This window comes from Centroberyx affinis, unplaced genomic scaffold (assembly GCF_046629955.1).
Source record: "Centroberyx affinis isolate AG114_WGS23_722 - 3 ecotype Tasmania unplaced genomic scaffold, CSIRO-AGI_Caff_v1 ptg001337l_1, whole genome shotgun sequence".
NCBI classification, from domain to species: domain Eukaryota; kingdom Metazoa; phylum Chordata; class Actinopteri; order Beryciformes; family Berycidae; genus Centroberyx; species Centroberyx affinis.
This window is the reverse complement of record NW_027279834.1, coordinates 33,119-52,751: the sequence shown is the minus strand read 5'-3', so window position 1 is coordinate 52,751 and position 19,633 is coordinate 33,119. Positions and strand designations below refer to the sequence as shown.

The 19,633-nt window shown below is 39.5% G+C and overlaps 1 protein-coding gene across 1 annotated transcript; it reads left to right on the top strand.

Moving 5' to 3' along the window:
- The first annotated feature begins 634 nt into the window (after positions 1-634).
- On the top strand, positions 635-19,547 carry sacs2 (sacsin molecular chaperone 2). Its single transcript, XM_071525766.1, has 8 exons — positions 635-729; positions 1,381-1,423; positions 4,878-4,965; positions 5,383-5,494; positions 5,696-5,842; positions 5,949-7,380; positions 7,620-7,708; positions 7,836-19,547. Exons 2-8 carry the CDS (start codon positions 1,398-1,400, stop codon positions 18,755-18,757), a joined length of 12,816 nt encoding a protein of 4,271 aa, XP_071381867.1. The 5' UTR covers positions 635-729; positions 1,381-1,397; the 3' UTR covers positions 18,758-19,547.
- The last annotated feature ends 86 nt before the right edge of the window (positions 19,548-19,633 follow it).

The following is a 19,633-nucleotide window of genomic DNA, read 5'->3' as shown; positions in this document are numbered from 1 at the left end:
TTTGTGTGTTTTTTTTAGCTTATGTTACTTTTTTTGACAATGCCCATTTTTTTCTTCTATTGTTACACTGCATTGTATGTTTTCTTATTGTGCAAAGAAACCTTTCTCAAAGCGTTCTCATTTTGTTAGTTAACATTTCTTGGTGCAAGCTATTTTTCAGAACATTTTTAACAAATTATGCTTTTAAAAAGTGATGGGGACAAAATTGTCCATTTCAAAAAGTGGTGGGGACATGTCCCCAGCGTCCCCAGTGTAAATGACACCTATGTAGGCTATCTATTCCTTTAGGGGCTTACAGTTTTGCTGTAACATTGCCTACTATAAGATTAGGCTATTACAGTACATTTCCGCCGACTATTAGACTTGATAAAGACTTATATGGATTATCATTTTCACAAGGAAGGAGATAACTTCCTTTCACAGGATATTGAGTCAGAAATTACCGTATCCCAACGGCTTGAACTGTAGTTTCGTTTCATGTGTAAAACCACAGGAAACTCACCACTGCTTTTCCTGGGTGCTTCTTGCCTCTTAAGTTTCGTTTCTTGTTAATTTTAAGTGTCATTATAGCAGTGACCAGGAAATTATTGATGAAACGAAACACAAAATGCTATGGCAGGTTTTGGCAGGGCTATATAAGACCGCGGGCAGCAGCACCGGTTCTCTTCGACAGCTGACTGCAAATGACAGCAAGAAGGAATATGAATCTTATCGGCAACCATGACTGAGGTATTTACAACTGTATATCATTATTATTAGGATCTGTATCAGCAACTCTAAATAACTCTAAATAAGTACGTTATTAGTAGGCCTATCTAAGTATCTAAGTAGGTAAGCTAGTAGCAATGATGATAATGATTAATTGATTGATAGTTTGATTATCATGATTTATCAAAGTAATTAAGTGCTAAGTGGGCATAATTTGAGTGTGTGTGTGTGTGTGTGCAGACTTTTTTTCAGAACTTTTTTTTTTAATTTGTTTTAATTTTATTTGTATTTAAGTTGGCCAACCTGGGTAAAATGTTTTATCCTGGGTTTCAAAGTTATGCTTGGAAAACCTTTTGGAGTTACAGTTGTATAAATCTTGAACTTACAGTTATAAGTCTTGGGCTAAAATAGCAACATGTGTCCCCAGACCGTTTTTTATATTGATTTATATAAACTTTGTAATAAACCAAATATTTAGTAGGCCTAATGTAGCCTATTTATAACCTTGTATTTTATAGGCAATGTGATGTGGGCCTAACAGCTCTGTATTAACTTACAATTTCTGCTCTGCAAACTTCTGTGCTTAAATCACTTTGGTGTGGGTTATGAGAACACTTGGTTGTACAATCTATAGCTTTTTGTCACAGCAGTTTTGATGGTTTTCTCTTATAGGATTCTACCCAGGAAAGATGAATAAGACACATAGAAAAACTCGGTGAGTCGCATTCACCTGCATCTTCATTGATGATGTTGTCCTCAGTTCACCCTTTTATTTTGCTTCCCTTTCCTTTGTATAGCATTGAAGCAATAGGCTACTTTGACAACAGCTGAGCAATGAAATAAAGTCTTTGTCACTTCCTCACACTGACGTCTTTGAAACATGTCAAATTAAGTCATCCTATGCAAAAACCATTAAATTCTTTTGAAATCCATAGCAAACATTACCAGCTCAGATTTCTTTGTATTGAGACATAAGGAAGTCTGGATTGCTTTGTGTGGTTTTGCCACAACTGGCAGGTAGTAACAAGTTATAACAGAACACTCACTATAGTTGCACAGCTGTGTCTAACCCTAATACCTGCCATTCTTTTTCCTTTATATGGAAGAGAACATCTTGCCAAAGTCCACTGCAAATTCTGCCAGTTTATTGTTTACCCTCTAATCAGTAAACATTTCTCACAGAACATGACTTTGGACCTTCTCTGAATCATCACGGTCGACTGGTAAACTCTGTATAGCTTTGATCCACCAAGTAGCAATTATTTCAATAAAATGGCAACTTTAAAAATTGATTCATAGTGCTCATTGCTGCCCCCATGGTGTATTTTGGTGGAAGAAATTTGCATGAAAAACAAATGAACCAGTTATAAATTTTATTGGGAAAACAGTGCATACAAAGAGGAAGGGAGAATGCCACATATCAGGGCCAAGTGGTGTCATCATGCCCTTGTAGCTGCTTGCATCATCTTGATTGGGACCTGGGTTGAAATCCTATTTATCTGCTTCTTTTAATTCAATTTCCTATATGATAATCAATGCACTATCATTAAAGCCCAAAGGGATTTTCTATATGTCCTGCAATCCTGGTAGACCTACTAGGTGTTATGTCGTCATGGCAACATATTCTTGTGAACACACTCATACTTACACCACAGGTTCCCCTTGTAGAGTAGATGATCTGATTAGATTTGAAGCACCTTGCTGCATAAATTAGCATATTAATGAAAAAACATATTTTCTTGAAACTAACAACTCTGTAATGCCTAAAGATAGTATTACTTAATTATTAATCAATTAATTACATTAATTGGCTTAATTAATTTGCTCAACAGCATAACTGATTATGTTTAATAACTGTTTAATAAAGAACAATACCTGATAGAAACTTCATACTTACAACATGGCAACATGCATACATTTGCATATTAATGAGGAACTACTTGAAACTCCTTAATGCTTTAAGATACAGAGTTCATATTAATACCACCCATGTGTTATGTGAAGACATAACAAGTATAATGACATAGAAATATTTGCTAATTAATGCATACATTTTCTTAATTAATGACTTCATTAACATAACTGTGTGTAACTCATGTGTACGTCACTTTGGATAAAAGCATCTGCCAAATGGGAAATTGTAATTGTAATTGTAACTGGTTATTTTTAATATAATTAAAGTGAATATGATGGGACATTAGGCAGCTCAAGTGCCTCTTGTTTTTTAATTTGGAAAAAAGTTTGAATAGGGTTTCCTAGCAGCTCACTGGGCAAAGTCGCATCCCACATACTTGTGAAGATCATGGGTTTGAATCTATCTCATGATCTTTGTTATTCGTCATCCCTTTCTCTCTCCCATCTTTCTTGCAACTCTTGACTGTATGCTATGTGTCCACCCAATTCCTCCTTGTCAAACGAGGCAGCACCAGGTACCATCAAAGTGGTACCACATTCAGTCTGAATTAAGGTTAGATCTATATATATATACTGTATATCAGTGTGCTGATTGGCATGTTGTTCACTGATATGATGGAAATTCCTCACAGCTATGTAAAAACAGTCTGTAAAATGTGCAATGACATTTTATTTTCTTTGCACATTTTATTTATTAATGTAATTGTTCAACTATGTTCTTTCAAAACTAATTCCTCATTTAAAGGCCTAATGTTCCCAGAGTTTCCCCAACCGTTGAATATGTGGGATCGCCTCGCTTTAAGAAGCTGCTAACCCATCCAAAAGAATTTCAATATTATGGGTTTCAGTGTAGTTGGAGTTTTAGTGTGGTCACGGTCTAAAATCTGGTTTCCACCCTGTCAAGAGTAGAATTCTGTGGGAAACACTGAATACTTGTAATTGTTTTGCATGAAAATGGACTGTAGCATTACTGCCTGTACCACTACTTAATAGGAATGCTAGTGTGGCTAATTGCCACACTGGAAAGACTTCAAAAGGATGTTGGTGTATTGAAGAGGGGAGTCATGAGGCAGAGGTCTGATGATGATGATCAATTAGTAGACCAAATTTCCTATCACAAGTAGTCAAGTTTTTCTTTAATCACATTGATAATTAAATGTACCATATGTACAGTTGAGATTTAGACCTGTTCCAGCAATTTGCCTTGGCCTCTTTCCATGGCCAATGATGAAAATAATCAAGTCTAACATTGGGAGGTATCTTTGCTTATATTACTCTCACACAGCTTTTAATGATTATAAGAGAGTAGGCATGTGGGTTAGATTAAGCCATGAAATAATCACAATGCACAAATTTCCATTATTTGTTCAATGACATAAACACATAATAAATGTTCGTAGGAGGTATAGAGAAGTGTGTCACTGCTCTCAGATGGTTAGCAGAGGTGATCACAACAATTGACCACAAGATGGCGATAAGGAGGCAGGTGTCAAATGATTCGTAACACAGAGCCCTTTTTCGACACAGTTGCTTCCAATGTGTCAGCTTCATTCTGCCCATCCCTAACTACAACTAACAAACTCAGACATGAACTTAAATCATTCAAACATTTCCACTGCCTCACAGCAATCAGTTAACCTACTAAGTCAGAATGACTTATATACCTTCCTTGGTTATAATTTAATTAGACTAAACCATTAACACAGGTAAACACAGTAGGCTATGTGCTGTGATGAGAGGTATTGTAAGCATTCCTAATATACATGATTGGAGAATATTTTGAACACTACTATTATATCCGTTGAGTATTCTAAAGTAAAGCACTTAACACATAGTCACCCTTCAATGTGGGCAATTTAGCTGCCACATCACTATAGACTTAACAAGTCTACCTCCCTCCCTCATTAACCTAGTAGGACCCAGGACTCCTTAAATACTATAAAATACAATAATACACCGTTAGGACCTGCTAATATTAGGAAAGTTGGGTCAGCTGAAAAGGTAGCGGAGAAACCCTTTGACATGGGTAAATTTAAAGATTTTGAAAATTGGCACAAAATATCGGCTATAACTACTTTAGTCTAAGAATACAGTATCAGTGTCAGCCTTTAAAAACCTATACTGGCTGGACCCTACTGTAGCCTGAATCCCTGATCAGTTCTACCTTCCCTGATTGCTTCAGTATGACATGCTCTGTATTGTTTTGAATTTTGACTCAAGTTTCTAATACACTGTAATCCTGCTGCTCTGTCTAGGTCTTCTTTCGGGGCAACAGCACCACCATTCATTGACTATCTGAAAGATGTTCTACGCAGATATCCGGATGGTGGACAAATTTTGAAGGTGGGTACAATGCACATATACAACACTGGTTGCATATTAAAGTTCTTTTACCTCAATGGAAATATAATAATTACTTAAAATAGCATTTCCATATTTTCTAAATTACTAAGTAATGCTTCTCACACACACCATTATGCTATGGTTTTAGGCCATGTTCATTTGTACCTGCATTTTTAAAGTTCACTTCTTTTAATATGTCCAGCATTGTTGCTTAATATGTGTTAATTCTACTTAAATTAGTTTTCAATCATCATTTAGTGTTATTTAGCACAACATTTAAATTAAGTGTTTATGGCACATTGACACATGAAACAATAGCCATATGTTGGAACACTGAATATTCTGTTACCCTGGAACCCTTGAGTATTATCTTTGTCTGCTAATGGTTCATCATTTCATTCACCATTGTTTGAACAGGAGCTGATCCAAAATGCAGATGATGCTGAAGCCACAAAAGTTATTTTCATCCATGATGAGAGAAGTTATGGGACTGAGAGCCTTTGGACTGGTGAACTGGGAAAATACCAAGGTATGTATGGTTTTTAGAGAATGGCAATGTTATGGCTATGGATAGTCATCAGTTTCAAAATAAATCATTCATACATGTTATATTTTGACAGTTATACAATAATGAAGGTATACTTGTTTCAGAGTCTAAAAAATAAATGGTTGTATAAACCTAATGTCATAAGAACCATATCATTTGGCACTAATTGTTTTATTTTTGAAGGTCCTGCTCTCTATGCCTACAACAATGCCGGGTTCACTGATGATGACTGGAAAGGCATTCAGGCTACAGGGAGGAGTGTCAAGCGCAATGACCCAAACAAAGTTGGGAGGTTTGGGATCGGCTTCAACTCTGTTTACCACATAACAGGTGAAATCATGCACGCTTAATATATGCACATTCCTAATAGTCCCAGTTTAATTTTAATCTTTATAGGTCCCAGTATTCCATTAACTGGACAATATCTATTTCACAGATGTGCCATCTATATTCAGTTCAGGGCACCTTGGCGTGCTAGACCCCCAAGAGAAGCTATTTGGAAAAGGAGATGGAGGCTTTCAGTGGTCTTTGGCTGATACAGAGGACCAGGAAACTTTGATGACCTTGCATGATCAATTCCAACCCTTTCAAGATATAGTTGCGCTTGTAAGCGAACAGACATGGTCAAAAGTCATCATGGAGGATCAAAACTTTGATGGGACGCTTTTCAGATTTCCCTTGCGCAATGAGGCGTCAGAAATTTCAGATAATTTGTATGACTCTGATAAAGTTGTTCAGCTTTTTGACAGCTTCATTGCAGATGCAGACTTGAGCCTCCTGTTCCTGAAAAATGTGGCCTCTGTGTCCTTGATACATATCAACACAGACAACTCTGTCAACGTCAGACTTGAAGTGACATGCACACGCTCCACAGATGTTTTGGAGTCAGGAGATGCGTCAACCATCGAGGGCGCAACAGGCTTCAAATTCATTACCATCTGCTCAGAAGATCACAAAGAAACAGAGAAGTGGCTCGTGACAACATGCTGCATGAAAGAGGGAAACATAGCAAAACTGGATTCACTTGCAAAGAAGTTGTGCTTTCTCCCTCAAGTTGCCTTGGCATTCCCATGTGGTGAGAAGAGAGACTGCACTGACAGCAGATTGAGCTGCTTTCTCCCCCTCCCAAACAATGAATCCAACAAGACCGGACTCCCAGTTTATGTCAATGCATGCTTCGGCCTCACAGACAACAGAAGACACATCAAGTGGCAGGAGGAAGACCAGAAATATGACGAAGGTGCCTTGTGGAATGAATTGCTGATAAAAGAGGTCCTCCCACAGGCTTACCTCAGGATACTTCAAGATGCTATCAAACTATGCAAAGACTCTGCACTCCCTGTCTCCTCTGTGTATGATCTTTGGCCAGATATCACCCAGGTGCAACACAAAGACAAATGGCATGCAGTTGCTTTGGATGTTCTTCATCACTTATTTGGACAGAATGTTGCTGTCCTCTCTCTTGCCACAGATGAAAGGAAGTTTGTCACTCCATCAGAAGCTGTGCTCCCCTGTAATGATTTGACAAGCCCTGATATATTGGCCGCCATAAAAAGGACTTTGGTTTCCTGTGGAGAAAACCTTGTCACTTTATCAGATTGTATTGCAAGAGCTATAGAGGAGGCCTATCCACACCTCAACACCCTTAGACATGTGACTCCAACTTTCCTGAGGGAAGTTCTCCGCCGAATTGGCTTGCGTAACATTTCTGAAGAGGACAGACTCTCTCTTTTGGAGTACATTTTGAGTGATGGAAAATACAGAGAACTCCAGGGTCTTCAACTGCTTCCACTCAGTGATGGTACTTTCAGATCTTTCACAGATCAAGAGGAGGACATTGCTTTCATTGATAGCAATGAATTTCCAAGGTAGGTTTTTAATCATTAGGTTTATTCTACAAATATGGAAAATAACTTCTGTGGCTAGAGTATAGTATACAATGCTATGCTGTTAAATTAAAAAATATATAAACTATTTTCTGGGCAATTTTGACATTATGTATTTACGTGAATCTTACTTACATAGGTAATATACAGTACATTTAATATAGTACATTTTCATCATTTTTCACTTGAAGAATGAACAAACTTATCCTCTCTCTATGCAGAGTTCTGCTGCCAGGTTGCAAAAACCTCTTCATTCCAGATAATCTCAGTACACCATGCAGAACCCACCTGAAAGAACTGGCCACAAAAAGTAAGTGTCATTTTTGGGAATACAATAATGTGTCTGTCATCTGCACACATTTGCACATCTATCAACCACATGCTTTCATATCATGTTTTTGTTTTGTTTCTTTGCTTTTCAAATATCCATTTTCCAGATTTATTCAAGGTCCTCAACATCGATGCAGATCAGGTGGCTGAATATGCAAAGAGGTATTTGCCAGAGGGTTGGGAACAGACAAACATAATGCATGTTACCTGGGAGATTGGCAGCAGCCAGCATCCACCCTTAGAGTGGCTCCAAGAATTCTGGAAATTTCTCAACACTCACTTCAGAGAGTTAAATCATTTCAATGGCATGCCATTAATACCCATCAAGTCCCTAGAGGATGTCAATCATCCTGTAATACTAGCAAGACTTCAACCAAACTCAACCCTCATTTTTCAGAAAAGCAAACAGGCTAGCTTGCCAAATCAAATTGCCCAATTAGTAAAAAAAGTTGGTGGAACAGTTGTGAGAGGAGAGGAGTGGCTTAAGCATGAAGACCTGGACTCGTATGTGCTGCGCCCATGCCCAAGGAGTGTTGTCAAAGTGTTTGTGAACCTAGATTCTCAGCAAGTCATCAGAGAAATCAAGAATGCCTCTTACAGAGAAAGAGAAGAACTTAAAGATTATCTCTCTAGTCTGGATTCTCTCTCAGTCAGTGAGAAAGACGTACTCTCAAAATTGCCTCTGTTCCAAACCATGGAAGGATCATGTGTTGCAGCTCAATCAAAACAGGCTGTACTGCTAGGTTCTGGTCTAACAATACCAACAGAACTCCCCATGCCTGATTCAGTTGTACAGTGTGCTACTGAGGCTGACCGCAGACTGTTACATCTGCTCAACATTAATCTCTTGGATACACCTCAAGCAGCCAATCTCCTAATTGATTGTATTGAGAGGGGTAATGTTAGGAAAGAGGACACAGAGGAAATCATGACTTGGATTTTACAGCATGGCAATATCCTTTTCTCTCAAAATCACATCTTGAAAAGCAGATGTCAGGACTTGAATTTCATTGAAGTGAATGGACAGCTGAAAAAGACCTCAAGCTTCTTTGATCCAAGAATTGAAACTTTCAAAGTCCTTTTTGAGTCAGATTTCTTTCCCCCACCTAAATACACTCAGATGCCACAGATGCTGGAGAGCCTAGCAGATCTTGGATTGCTAAATAAAGAAATGGATGTGTCACCAAGCCATTTGTTGCACGCTGCCACACTGATCGAGAAATCGCATGTTCACTCTCAAAAGGAGGCTGTCAAAAGATATCAAGTGCTTTTAAGACTGCTGGAAGCCAATGATTTGCTGTCCAAATTTTCTGAACAACAGCTTGATAGCCTCTTAAAGCTGAAATGGGTCCCATGTGTTAAACCTGGAGATAAGAAAAAAAAATGTTTCTTCTGCCCACGTGAAATAAGGCATTCTGAATATGAGGACATTGTTGGGCACGTAATGCCTCTGGTGCGAGAGATCAGTGAGAGAGTTAGCAGCAAACTTGGTCTCAGACGCTTACCCCCTCCTGAAAAAGTGATTGAGAATTTGTCAGTCTTGACATCAATGGCACAGACAATGGATGATCCTGATACAAATGTGGATTTCAAGAGGAAGTTGAATAGGATTTACAAACACATGCAAGATCATATTTCCACATTCACAACAGTGATGAACAAGGACACATGTTGGCTGTGGAACCACGACCAGTTTGTTTCTCCTCAGGATCTGGTTCTAGATTACCCACCTAATCTAGATCTGAGCTCTTACATTGGGAAGGTGCCAAAAGAATTTCTACCATACAAGAAGTTGCTCGCGGAGTTTGGACTGAGGATATTGCTTTCAGATGAAGAAATAATTGGCATACTTCATTGTATCAAGCAAACCATTGAAACAAGGCAACAGCCATTTGCAAGTTCCTCTGAGGTGAAAGTGTCAATAGAAATTCTTAACTGGATGTGGAGAGAGAAGAAGACTGTTAGTGATGATATCCCTGTGCCGGTCCTCACAGAGAGTGAACAGTGTAGCCTTAAACCACTGTCAACAACAGTCTTCTGTGACATAAGCAAAAAAGGTCTGGAGGAGCTTAAGTATGATCAGAAAGAAATTCAAGTCATCCATGATGAAATACCAAAAGCAACAGCCGAGTGGCTGAACATCCCACTCCTCAGCACCTGCATCCTCAGTCCAGAGTTAGTGGGAATAGAACAATGTGGGCAATCTGAACCAATAACGATGAGGATTAAAAACATACTCAAGGAGTATGATGAAGAAAATGACATCTTCAAAGAGCTCATTCAAAATGCTGAGGATGCCAGGGCAGAAGCTTGTAAATTCTTGCTGGATTTTAGAGTGCACAAAGACCCTCCTGAAAGTCTAATTGACCCTGGCATGGCCCTTTGTCAGGGACCCTGCCTTTGGGCATTCAATAATGAGCAGTTCACAGAGGATGATTGGGAAAATATTGTCAGGGTAGGATCTGCCTCAAAGGAAAACAAGGTGGAGAAAATTGGAAAGTTTGGACTTGGATTCAACACTGTGTATCACGTGACAGATGTTCCCTCCATCCTTAGTGGCAACCGTCTTCTCATACTTGATCCAAATGTAACTCACCTGAAGAAGCACATCAAAGCCAAAACAAATCCTGGAATCAAGCTGGATCTCTCTCAACAGCGACTTTTTCATTGGTTTCCCGGTCAATTTGGACCATATGAACACATTTTCAATTGTAACTTCACCAGACAAAGTCCTCCTAAACCCTATCCAGGCACTCTGATCAAACTACCTTTCCGAACACAAGAAGAGTCTCTCAAATCAGAAATCAGCACAAAGGTGTATGACAGACACAATATTATCACTTTCCAACAGCACTTTACTAACAATTCACAAACTCACCTGCTGTTTCTGAAGAACCTCAAAGCACTATCTTTACAAAATATCACAGACGATGCTTCAACTCCTCCAAGAGATGACCATATAAAAAATGTCCTCACTGTCTCCAAAACCATTGTGAGTACAATGAAGATTCCAGATGAAACCTGTGTAAAGCAACGTCAAGCTGAAAAAAGACTGATAAATCTTGATGAAAAATGCAAAGACGTCATTGACTGCTCCACAGTCAGCATTGTCAAAATAACCAGTCAACAATGTGGTGGATCCGATGTCCAGTCCTGGCTCCTCTACAATTGTTTTGGGACACAACAGTCCTTACAAATGGCCCTTGAAGAAAATAAGCAAGCCAAATTCTCTTTGCCTATTGGGGGGATTGCTGTGCCTTTGCAAAATGATCCAGAAACCAGGAAATGGGTCACATCACAAACAGAACTTGTTGGACAGGCGTTTTGCTTCCTTCCCCTTTCCATTCACACAGGTCTCCCAGTCAATGTAAATGGAGCCTTTGCTGTGACGAGCAATCGAAAAGGTCTGTGGGAGAGTGGAGTGAAACATGACTGGAACAAAGCTCTTCTTCAGGATCCTGCAACCACAGCATATATTACTGTACTCTTGGTATTAAAGAATATGTCTGACAACCAGCACCTGGAAAGTTACTGTTACCACACCTTTTGGCCTGATCGGGAGAAAGTGAGTGAGACTTTCAAGCCTTTGGTTGATGCTTTTTACTCTGCCATTGCCCAGCGCTCCAATGCCCCAGAGCTCTTTAGTGATGGCAAACATTGGTGCTCAATGAACAAGGCCATATTCTTACATCAAAGCATCGAAGAAGATAAAAATGTCAGTGCACTTGCAATGCAGGTGTGTCAACAACATGCAAAAGCATCCAACCATTTTGTTCCTCTTCCACTGTGGTTGAGAAATAGCTTCAAAAAGGCTGGCTTGGAAGAGGTTTTACAGAGCAGAACATGGAACTGGGAGAAATTCTACCAAGAAGTAGTATTTGGCAACCTGGCTACCATGGACCCTAAGAGTAGAGATGCTCTTGTGCTGCATGCTATTGACCTCAATATCAGTGAAATTGACAATCTGCTGCTAAGCTATCCATGCATCCCCACACAGGGTGGACAGCTCCAGTACATCAAGAAACTTGTGAATCCATCAGGGAAAGTGGCCTGTCTATTTGAACAGGAAGAGGGACGCTTGCTTGGGGGAACCAAAAATGACTTTTGTTCCCCCAAAAGGATTCACCGTTTGCTGGAACTTGGAATGCTGAATGACCATCTACCATTGGAAGACATCACAGAGAGAGCAGGCACAATTACCAACATTTGGTGCACTGACAAAGGGACAGCATATAAACATTTGAAGTGCATCCTTGAACTTCTGAAGAGTCCCCTGCATGATAAAGACTCTCTCTGTTGGCATTCACTAAGGCAGATTGCATTTATTCCAGCATTTTCCCCAGGCATTAAAAAGGTGGATGGAATGGTGAAACTTTGGAGGCCCACTGATGTTTTTAGTGACGAATGTTGCCTTCTTGTGAACATGACTCAGCCTGTGATTGATCATTCCAATCTGAAAATACACAATGCTGATCCAGTCCTACAAATCTTGGGAGTTCGTGAAAGTCCAAGGCCTGAGACCGTGCTTCAGCAGCTGCAAGAAGTGGGTAGGCAATCTCAGTCCTGCAACAAAACCATGCTTCAAAAAATAGCGAACGAATGCTACAGGTTTCTGAATCAATGGCTCTATGATTCAGGCAATTCCACGTTCATATCAGAGAGTGCAAATTCATTCCCATTCATTCTGGTTGGAGACCATTTTGTACATGTGAAGTCTGTGGCAGAAAATGAGGAATTTGAAGTGAAACCATATCTCCATGTACTTCCAACTGCCTTCACTAGTTTCAAGAAGCTCTGGGAATGTGTGGGTGTTGAAAAAAAATTCACCAACAATCAGTTTCTAACTGTGCTCCAGAAATTGCACACTCGCCATGGAAACAACCCCCTGCCAAAGGCTGATCTCACAATTTGCCTCACAATTTTATCCAGAGGCTTGTATGAGGCCAAAGAGAAAAAAACATGTGACTGTCTTATACCCAATGAACATGGTGTTTTACAACCTGCAAGTAAGCTATATTTCAATGACAGTCCATGGATGCCAGTCACTAAAGGGGTCACTTTATGCCATGAGAATATCCCACGTGTTATGGCGCGCCATTTTGGAATCAACACAACCAGACATCAAACTCTGCAAAATCATTTAGTTGAGAACATCTCACCATTTGCCTTTCAGTTTGAACAACGAGAGCAACTGACTGTCCGAATTAAAAACATCATTTCAGCCTATCCCTCAAAGAAGGATATCCTTAAGGAGCTTATCCAAAATGCTGATGATGCAGAGGCAACAGAAATTCACTTTGTTTGGGACAAACGACAGCATGGCACACAAAAAACATTTGGAAAGAAATGGAACCAACTGCAGGGTCCGGCACTATGTGTGTACAACAACAAGGTCTTTTCTGATGCAGATCTGACAGGCATTCAGCAACTGGGAGAAGGTGGAAAGCACAACTCTCCAGGGAAAACAGGAAAATATGGAGTTGGATTCAACTCTGTTTACCATCTGACTGACTGCCCTTCAATCTTGACTGGAGATAAATTACTCTGCATTTCAGACCCAAACCAAAAGTACATTGAAAGTTATTCGGACAAACCACCAGCTGGCTGCGGCTATGAATTAGCTAAAGTTTTTAAGGAGATGTACAATGATGTCTATAAATCATTTCTTCCAGATGAATTTCCTCTTAAAGAGGGCACCATGTTCAGATTACCTCTAAGGATGGGTACCATGGCAAACAACTCCAAAATATCAGACCAGGGAGTCACTGACCGTGACATGAAAGAATTGTGCTCAGCCCTGCTTGAAGACCCTGAAGGATTGATTCTGTTCCTGAAAAACATCCACAAAATAGAATTCCATGAAATTGATGCACACTCAAGGAAACGCAAAACAATCTTTATGGTTGAAAAAAGTCTCCTGAAGACAAGCAGTGATAAAAAAGTTGCTTTTGCACAGCATCTACAAAATGCACTTCAGTCTGACAAACCAATAATACCACACAAGGCCATTTACAACATCAAGATTTCAACATCTGATAAAAGACAAAGTGAATGGATCATGGCAGAACAGTTTGGCTCATACAAGAGCAGTGGTGGAAGAGAAAATAAACCATCAGACAAGCTCCCCCAAGCAGCACTAGCTGCGTGTGTGAGCTGTAAGCCACCCAGAATGGAGGATTTCAAAGGAGGAGTCTTTTGCTCACTTCCTTTACCAGGGAAAACTGGACTTCCCATACATGTTAATGGAAACTTTGAGGTAGATTCCTCCAGGAGAAGCCTTTGGAAAGAAGATGGCCCAAGTTTGAAAGCTAATTGGGATGAATATTTGAAACAGAACATCATAGCTCCACTGTATGCAGACCTCCTTCATTGCATCTGCTGTAATGCTGCAAAAAAGAAAGTCCGTTCTGTGCATGATGATTCATATCTCAATAGCTACTACTTGTGCTTTTTCCCCATTGTATCCAAAGATATTGATCAGGGTTGGCATGAAATGATACATGAGGTATACAGATCAATAAATGACAGAGCCCTTAATGTGATTCCAGTGTTGAAGAGCTCAACACGGGAAATTGCACATCAGTCAATTAAGGAGTGGTCCTTTGACTGGTGTAATGTCAGAGAGACAGAATCAACTAATGCACCTCACTTGACAGACCCAACTTGTAGAGATATGAATCCCATTTTGGAAGATCTTGGAATGAGATTAGTTCCCTTTTCCAAAAAAATGGCTGAAATTTGGACTAGTTTCAAATCTGCTAGAATTGAAGTTAAATCTGTCTGTCCTTCAACTGTGCGGAATTTCCTGAGAGAAAAACCACTCAATGACTCAACCCAAAATGAGATGGATTTACCCTTACCTATATCCGCCACTCTGATTAGAGATGAATCGCGATGTTCAAAGCTCTTGACTTTCTGCTTGGAAGATGTCAGCAAGGACAATTCCAGTTCAATCAACAGGCTTCCACTTCTTCTCACAAGAGATAAAGTTTTGAGAGTGTTTGATTCTAACCATCCCAAGATGATGTCAAGATATGATAGTCTGTTCTTTGGCTATCAGGAGGATTTTGCAGATTTTAAGACCAACAGAGAACACATGGGTGTTCTAGAAGATGGCAACTTTGTCAACAATTTGACAATTCCCAATGCAGTGAAGTATTTGAAACCTTTACTTCAGTATCTTCTGCAAGACTGTGAAGTTGATCAACACAGTAATCTTCATGTCCCAAACGAGACAATACGGAAGTGGCTGAAAGTACTTTGGATGTTCTTCACAAGTCAAGTCAAACCAGCAATGTCCCCCAGGAGAGGTGATATCCAAAGTATTACATTAAGTACTGTGAAGGAGCTCTTCTATGACTGTTGTATCTTACCTGTTGTGTGCCCAAGGTTAAACAACAAGCGCTTTCTCCAAAATATGAAGGACATGCCAAGTGTGATCCACTTCAGCTCAGAGGAGGACATGTCAAGCATTCTCTTTAAACTTGGCTGTATGATGCTTGACATTTCATTATTCATTGAAATGGACCCACAGGTACATTCACTTTTTCACCCTGAACTTATGAATACAAGGGATAAAACCTCTGTGTTGGACCAAGTCTACAAAATTGATCACTCAGAGTTTGGCCAACTTTCCAATGATGAGATGAAAGAACTTCAAATCTTCCTACAGTCTGGAGTGTCCACATCCAAAGGCAGACAAGAGTATCAGAGAAAGCTCAAATCCTTACCATTATTTGAAACAATACAAGGTGAGCGAGTGAGGATTGATGGACCCAAAGAGGTATTTATCCTCAACATGAGCACAAACGCAGTGACAAGATTTCCAGATTTGTTCACACTGCATGACAGCAACAGCATTTTTCTCAAACACAGTCTTGAGAACAAGAGTCTGTCAGACAACTTGAACATCACAATCCTAACTGATTTGGAGTATTTCCTCAGATTCATTCTGCCTGTCCTACACAAACTCACAGAGAGACAGATTCTTCATTGCATCAAAATGTTACTGTCATTACAACATCATTGCAATTATCATCAGTCTCAGGACAAAATAATCTCCTCAATGAAGGCTGTGAAATTGATTCCCAGTGCTCAAGGGAAGTTAGAGATGGCATCATACTACTTTGATGAGAGTGTAGAGTTATACAAGCTAATGTTGCCAAAAGAAAGATTTGTCCCTCAGAGATTTTGGGATGAGTTTGGGATCAAAGGACAGGTAAAAGATTTGCTCAAAGCACTTGGAATGAAGCATGTTGTGTCAAAGGAGGAGATAATAGGTTTTGCATACCTATTAGAATCAGAGGCAAAAGGAAATTATGGACTTAAAGAGTTGAAACAGAAATCATCAAAACTGTTGAGAACAGCCTTGGCAATAGAGAGTGATGACAAAAAGAAAGGGCAAAAGTTGCTGGAGAGCATAGCTGACATCAAGTTCATTTTCCCTGTGGAGATTCGAAAAGAATTGTGTAGCTATCACCATCCATTTGCCAATGAGAGGACTGCTGTTACAATCAAAGGATCTTTGATTGAAAGTGATCCTAAGCATCAAGACCTGATTTGGACCTCAATGCCAATAATAGGTTTACCAGTTTATCGATCACAGAAGCACCTGCAAATAATGAAAAATGCAGGAGCTCTTGAACAACCACCTCCACAGTGTGTAACCAGAAACATGAACAACATCTGCCACTTACCTTGTGAAACTGATGAGTTAGTCAAAACCCGCGCTGATGTGTTTCGGCGTTCTTATGCCTACCTACAAACAAACAAGTTTGAAAGCCATCCATTGACCGGCCTCCCTGTTGTGTTGGTTGAAATAGACACAAAACTTGTGAAGGCTGAAGAGACATCTCTTGGACTCACCAATGACCTGGACTTCAGGCCCTATTTGTACAAAATTCCTGCAATGGATGTTATGTATGCAGACTTCTTCAAGAAAATTGGTGTTACATTGGAGCCTACTGCAGTGCAGTATCGTAATGTTCTTGCAGCAATTTATGCTGATTCCTGTGATAAACTAACACTAAATCCAAACCAACAGAAAACTGTCAAGCGTGCTGTTGAGCAGTTGTTTCAGTTAATCAAAACTCGAAGAGAGCAGTCACCTTTTAAACTTGGAAAGACTTTGTATCTTCCTTCAACAGATGGTAGATTATACCCTTCAAACACACTCTATTTCAATGACACAGTGTTTGAGGCAAGAAGGTTAGAAGGAGCATTGGAGAATAGAGTCCTGCTACTTGAGAAACTCAGTGCATGTCATTTGGGCAATGACATTTATGAGCATCAACAACTGCTGCAATTGCTGCCTCAAAATATTCGGCCCAAGATGTTGTCTCAGTCTACTGTGGAGAATGTGGTGGAACCACACATTCAGCTTTGTGAGTATGGAACTGACTGTGAGTTTAGTGGATGGTTTGACAAACATCTCTCCTCAATAGCCTTTAGGCATGGACTTATCTGTCTTATCAGAGAGCAATCAGAGGGCAAAGTAACACAAGAAGATGCAGCTGACATGTGCCAGCAGACGTTTGGCAGTATTCATATAGTCTGCTGCAAGATCCTTGAAACAGAGCTTTGGCTTGATCAACAGTCACTTCACAATACTGCTGCTGAAACTGAGGTCTATGTCAAACAGGGGCAACAAGGTTGCATCTTTTATTTAAAACACAATGATGATATGATGGCTCCTAAAGTGATAAACAAAGTGACCATGACTCTGACAAAAGTGATTAATGCCCTTTTAGGTAACAAAATTGCCTCACATCACTTTGCAGTCCTTGGACAACTTCTCATGTGTGACAGCCTACAAGAAGTTAAAAAAATACTGGCTGAGAATCAAATCCTTGACAGTGCTGATACTGAGAATTTCGCTCTCAATCCACCAGTCCCTGGGACACCTATCCCTGAGGAATGGCATGACTCACTAGATATGAACATCCTCAATAACTTTGAAGAGGGGGAATATGTTGGCTATTCTACTAATGAGGAGTACATTTATGCAGTTATTGTTGAACAGCTGCCTGGGTCTTCTGGACTATATTCACGGAGATACAAAATACAGATTGGGCAAGATGAGCCAATTGAAGCCAGTTCTCTTGACCTATATCAGTTTAAACGAGAAAAGAAGCTGAAAGAGGAAAAGAGGACTTGCTCATCTGCTGAAGTTACTTGCATGAAGCTGGAACCACTAGTGGGCGCTGTGCCACATACTTCACAAACATCATCTACAAGTTCCTCATCAACAAGACCCCCACCAGCATCTCTTGAAGAAGCCAAAAGGGAAATTGACAAATGTTTGGCAGAGATCTGGACTCTTCCTGAGGAGGAGAGGCAAAAGGCCATCAAGCGACTGTACCTTAGATGGCACCCTGACAAAAACCCAGACTGCCAACAGCTTGCAACTGAGGCATTCAAGTACTTGCAGAATCGAATTGATGAGCTTATGAAAGGCAAAACTGCCAACTCTTCTTGTCCAAGGGGAAACACAAATTTCAGACACTTCTATGAACAGTGGAATCAAGAGGCCAATCGCCACAGACGTGGTCGAGAGAGATTCTCTAGAGGCTACCGTTCCTATGCTTATAACTTTTGGACACATTATGAAAATGTCCCAAGGCCAGACAGAGAGGAGGCCCAGCGTTGGTGTAGACAGGCTCGCTGTGATCTCACTGCAGCTTCCAATGACACCGGTAGGGGGAGCACAGAATGGTGTCTGTTCAAGGTTCATCAAGCAGTGGAAAAGTCTCTCATAGCTGCAGAGTACAAAAGAAATGGACGACACCTCAACAACAGCTCCATCTCACTCATTGCTGCACGAGTTTCCCGCTACAACCCTCAGTTGAGCAATTTGCCTCAAATTGTGGAAAATTTAAAGGCGCTGGGAGTGGATGCCAAAAAGACTCAGTATCCCAACTGTCACCCACGTCCCCACATTCCCAATGGACAGTTCAGGTCAGAGAACGAAATGCGAGCGCTGGATATGGCATCAGAGCTTCTCAGCAAAGTAGAGGCATATGTAAATTAAAGATTCTAGATTAAAAATGCTAATGGACATTTAGCGTTGGCTGAGTCAACATAAGATTTGGGTCCTGTTAAAATTGCTGTGAGCGATATTGTGATATGAAACAGTTTGTCTTAAACAAAATGACCCAGTCATTAACTAAAAGGACCAGCAGTCTATGACTTTGTTATGAAAATGCAAATGATATGAAAGAATTCCATGCAACTTACCCTCATTCATTTTATTTTTTTTATCATTTATATTTTATTGGAATTTTCACTTTATGATTTACATTTCATTGGAAATGTCACTATTGTATGATTTTTATTTTATTGGAATTTTCACCTTTTATTAGTTACATTTTATTGGAATATTCAGCTTTTGTATTTTTTTATGATTTACATTTTATTGGAATTTTCACTTTTTTATGATTTACATTTTATTGGAATTTTCACCTTTTTATGCTTTACATTTTATTGGAATTTTCACCTTTTTTATGGTTTATACTGTATTTTACTGGAATTTTCACCTTTTATTAGTTATATTTTATTGGAATTTTCATCTTGTTATTAGTTATATTTTATTGGAATTTTCACTTTATGATTTACATTTTATTGAGATTTTCATCATTTATTTTTAAAATTGAGACTTATTTTGTTATTTGAGATGAAATTAAGGGAATTTAATAAAGGGAGGGGCTTAGAACCATATGTGCTTCTTATTTTCGCAACAGTGACATCAAAAGGACCAGCAGTCTATGACTTTGTTATGAAAATGCAAATGATATGAAAGAATTCCATGCAATTTACCCTCATTCATTTTATTTTTTTTATCATTTATATTTTATTGGAATTTTCACTTTATGATTTACATTTTATTGGAAATGTCACTATTGTATGA

Bases quoted from the DNA above. Each gene is read 5' to 3' on its own strand.
- sacs2 (XM_071525766.1), top strand. From the start codon at position 1,398: ATGAATAAGACACATAGAAAAACTCG. The intron at 4,966-5,382 runs GTGGGTACAATG...TTGTTTGAACAG, and splicing joins ATGGTGGACAAATTTTGAAG to GAGCTGATCCAAAATGCAGA. The intron at 7,381-7,619 runs GTAGGTTTTTAA...CTCTCTATGCAG, and splicing joins GATAGCAATGAATTTCCAAG to AGTTCTGCTGCCAGGTTGCA.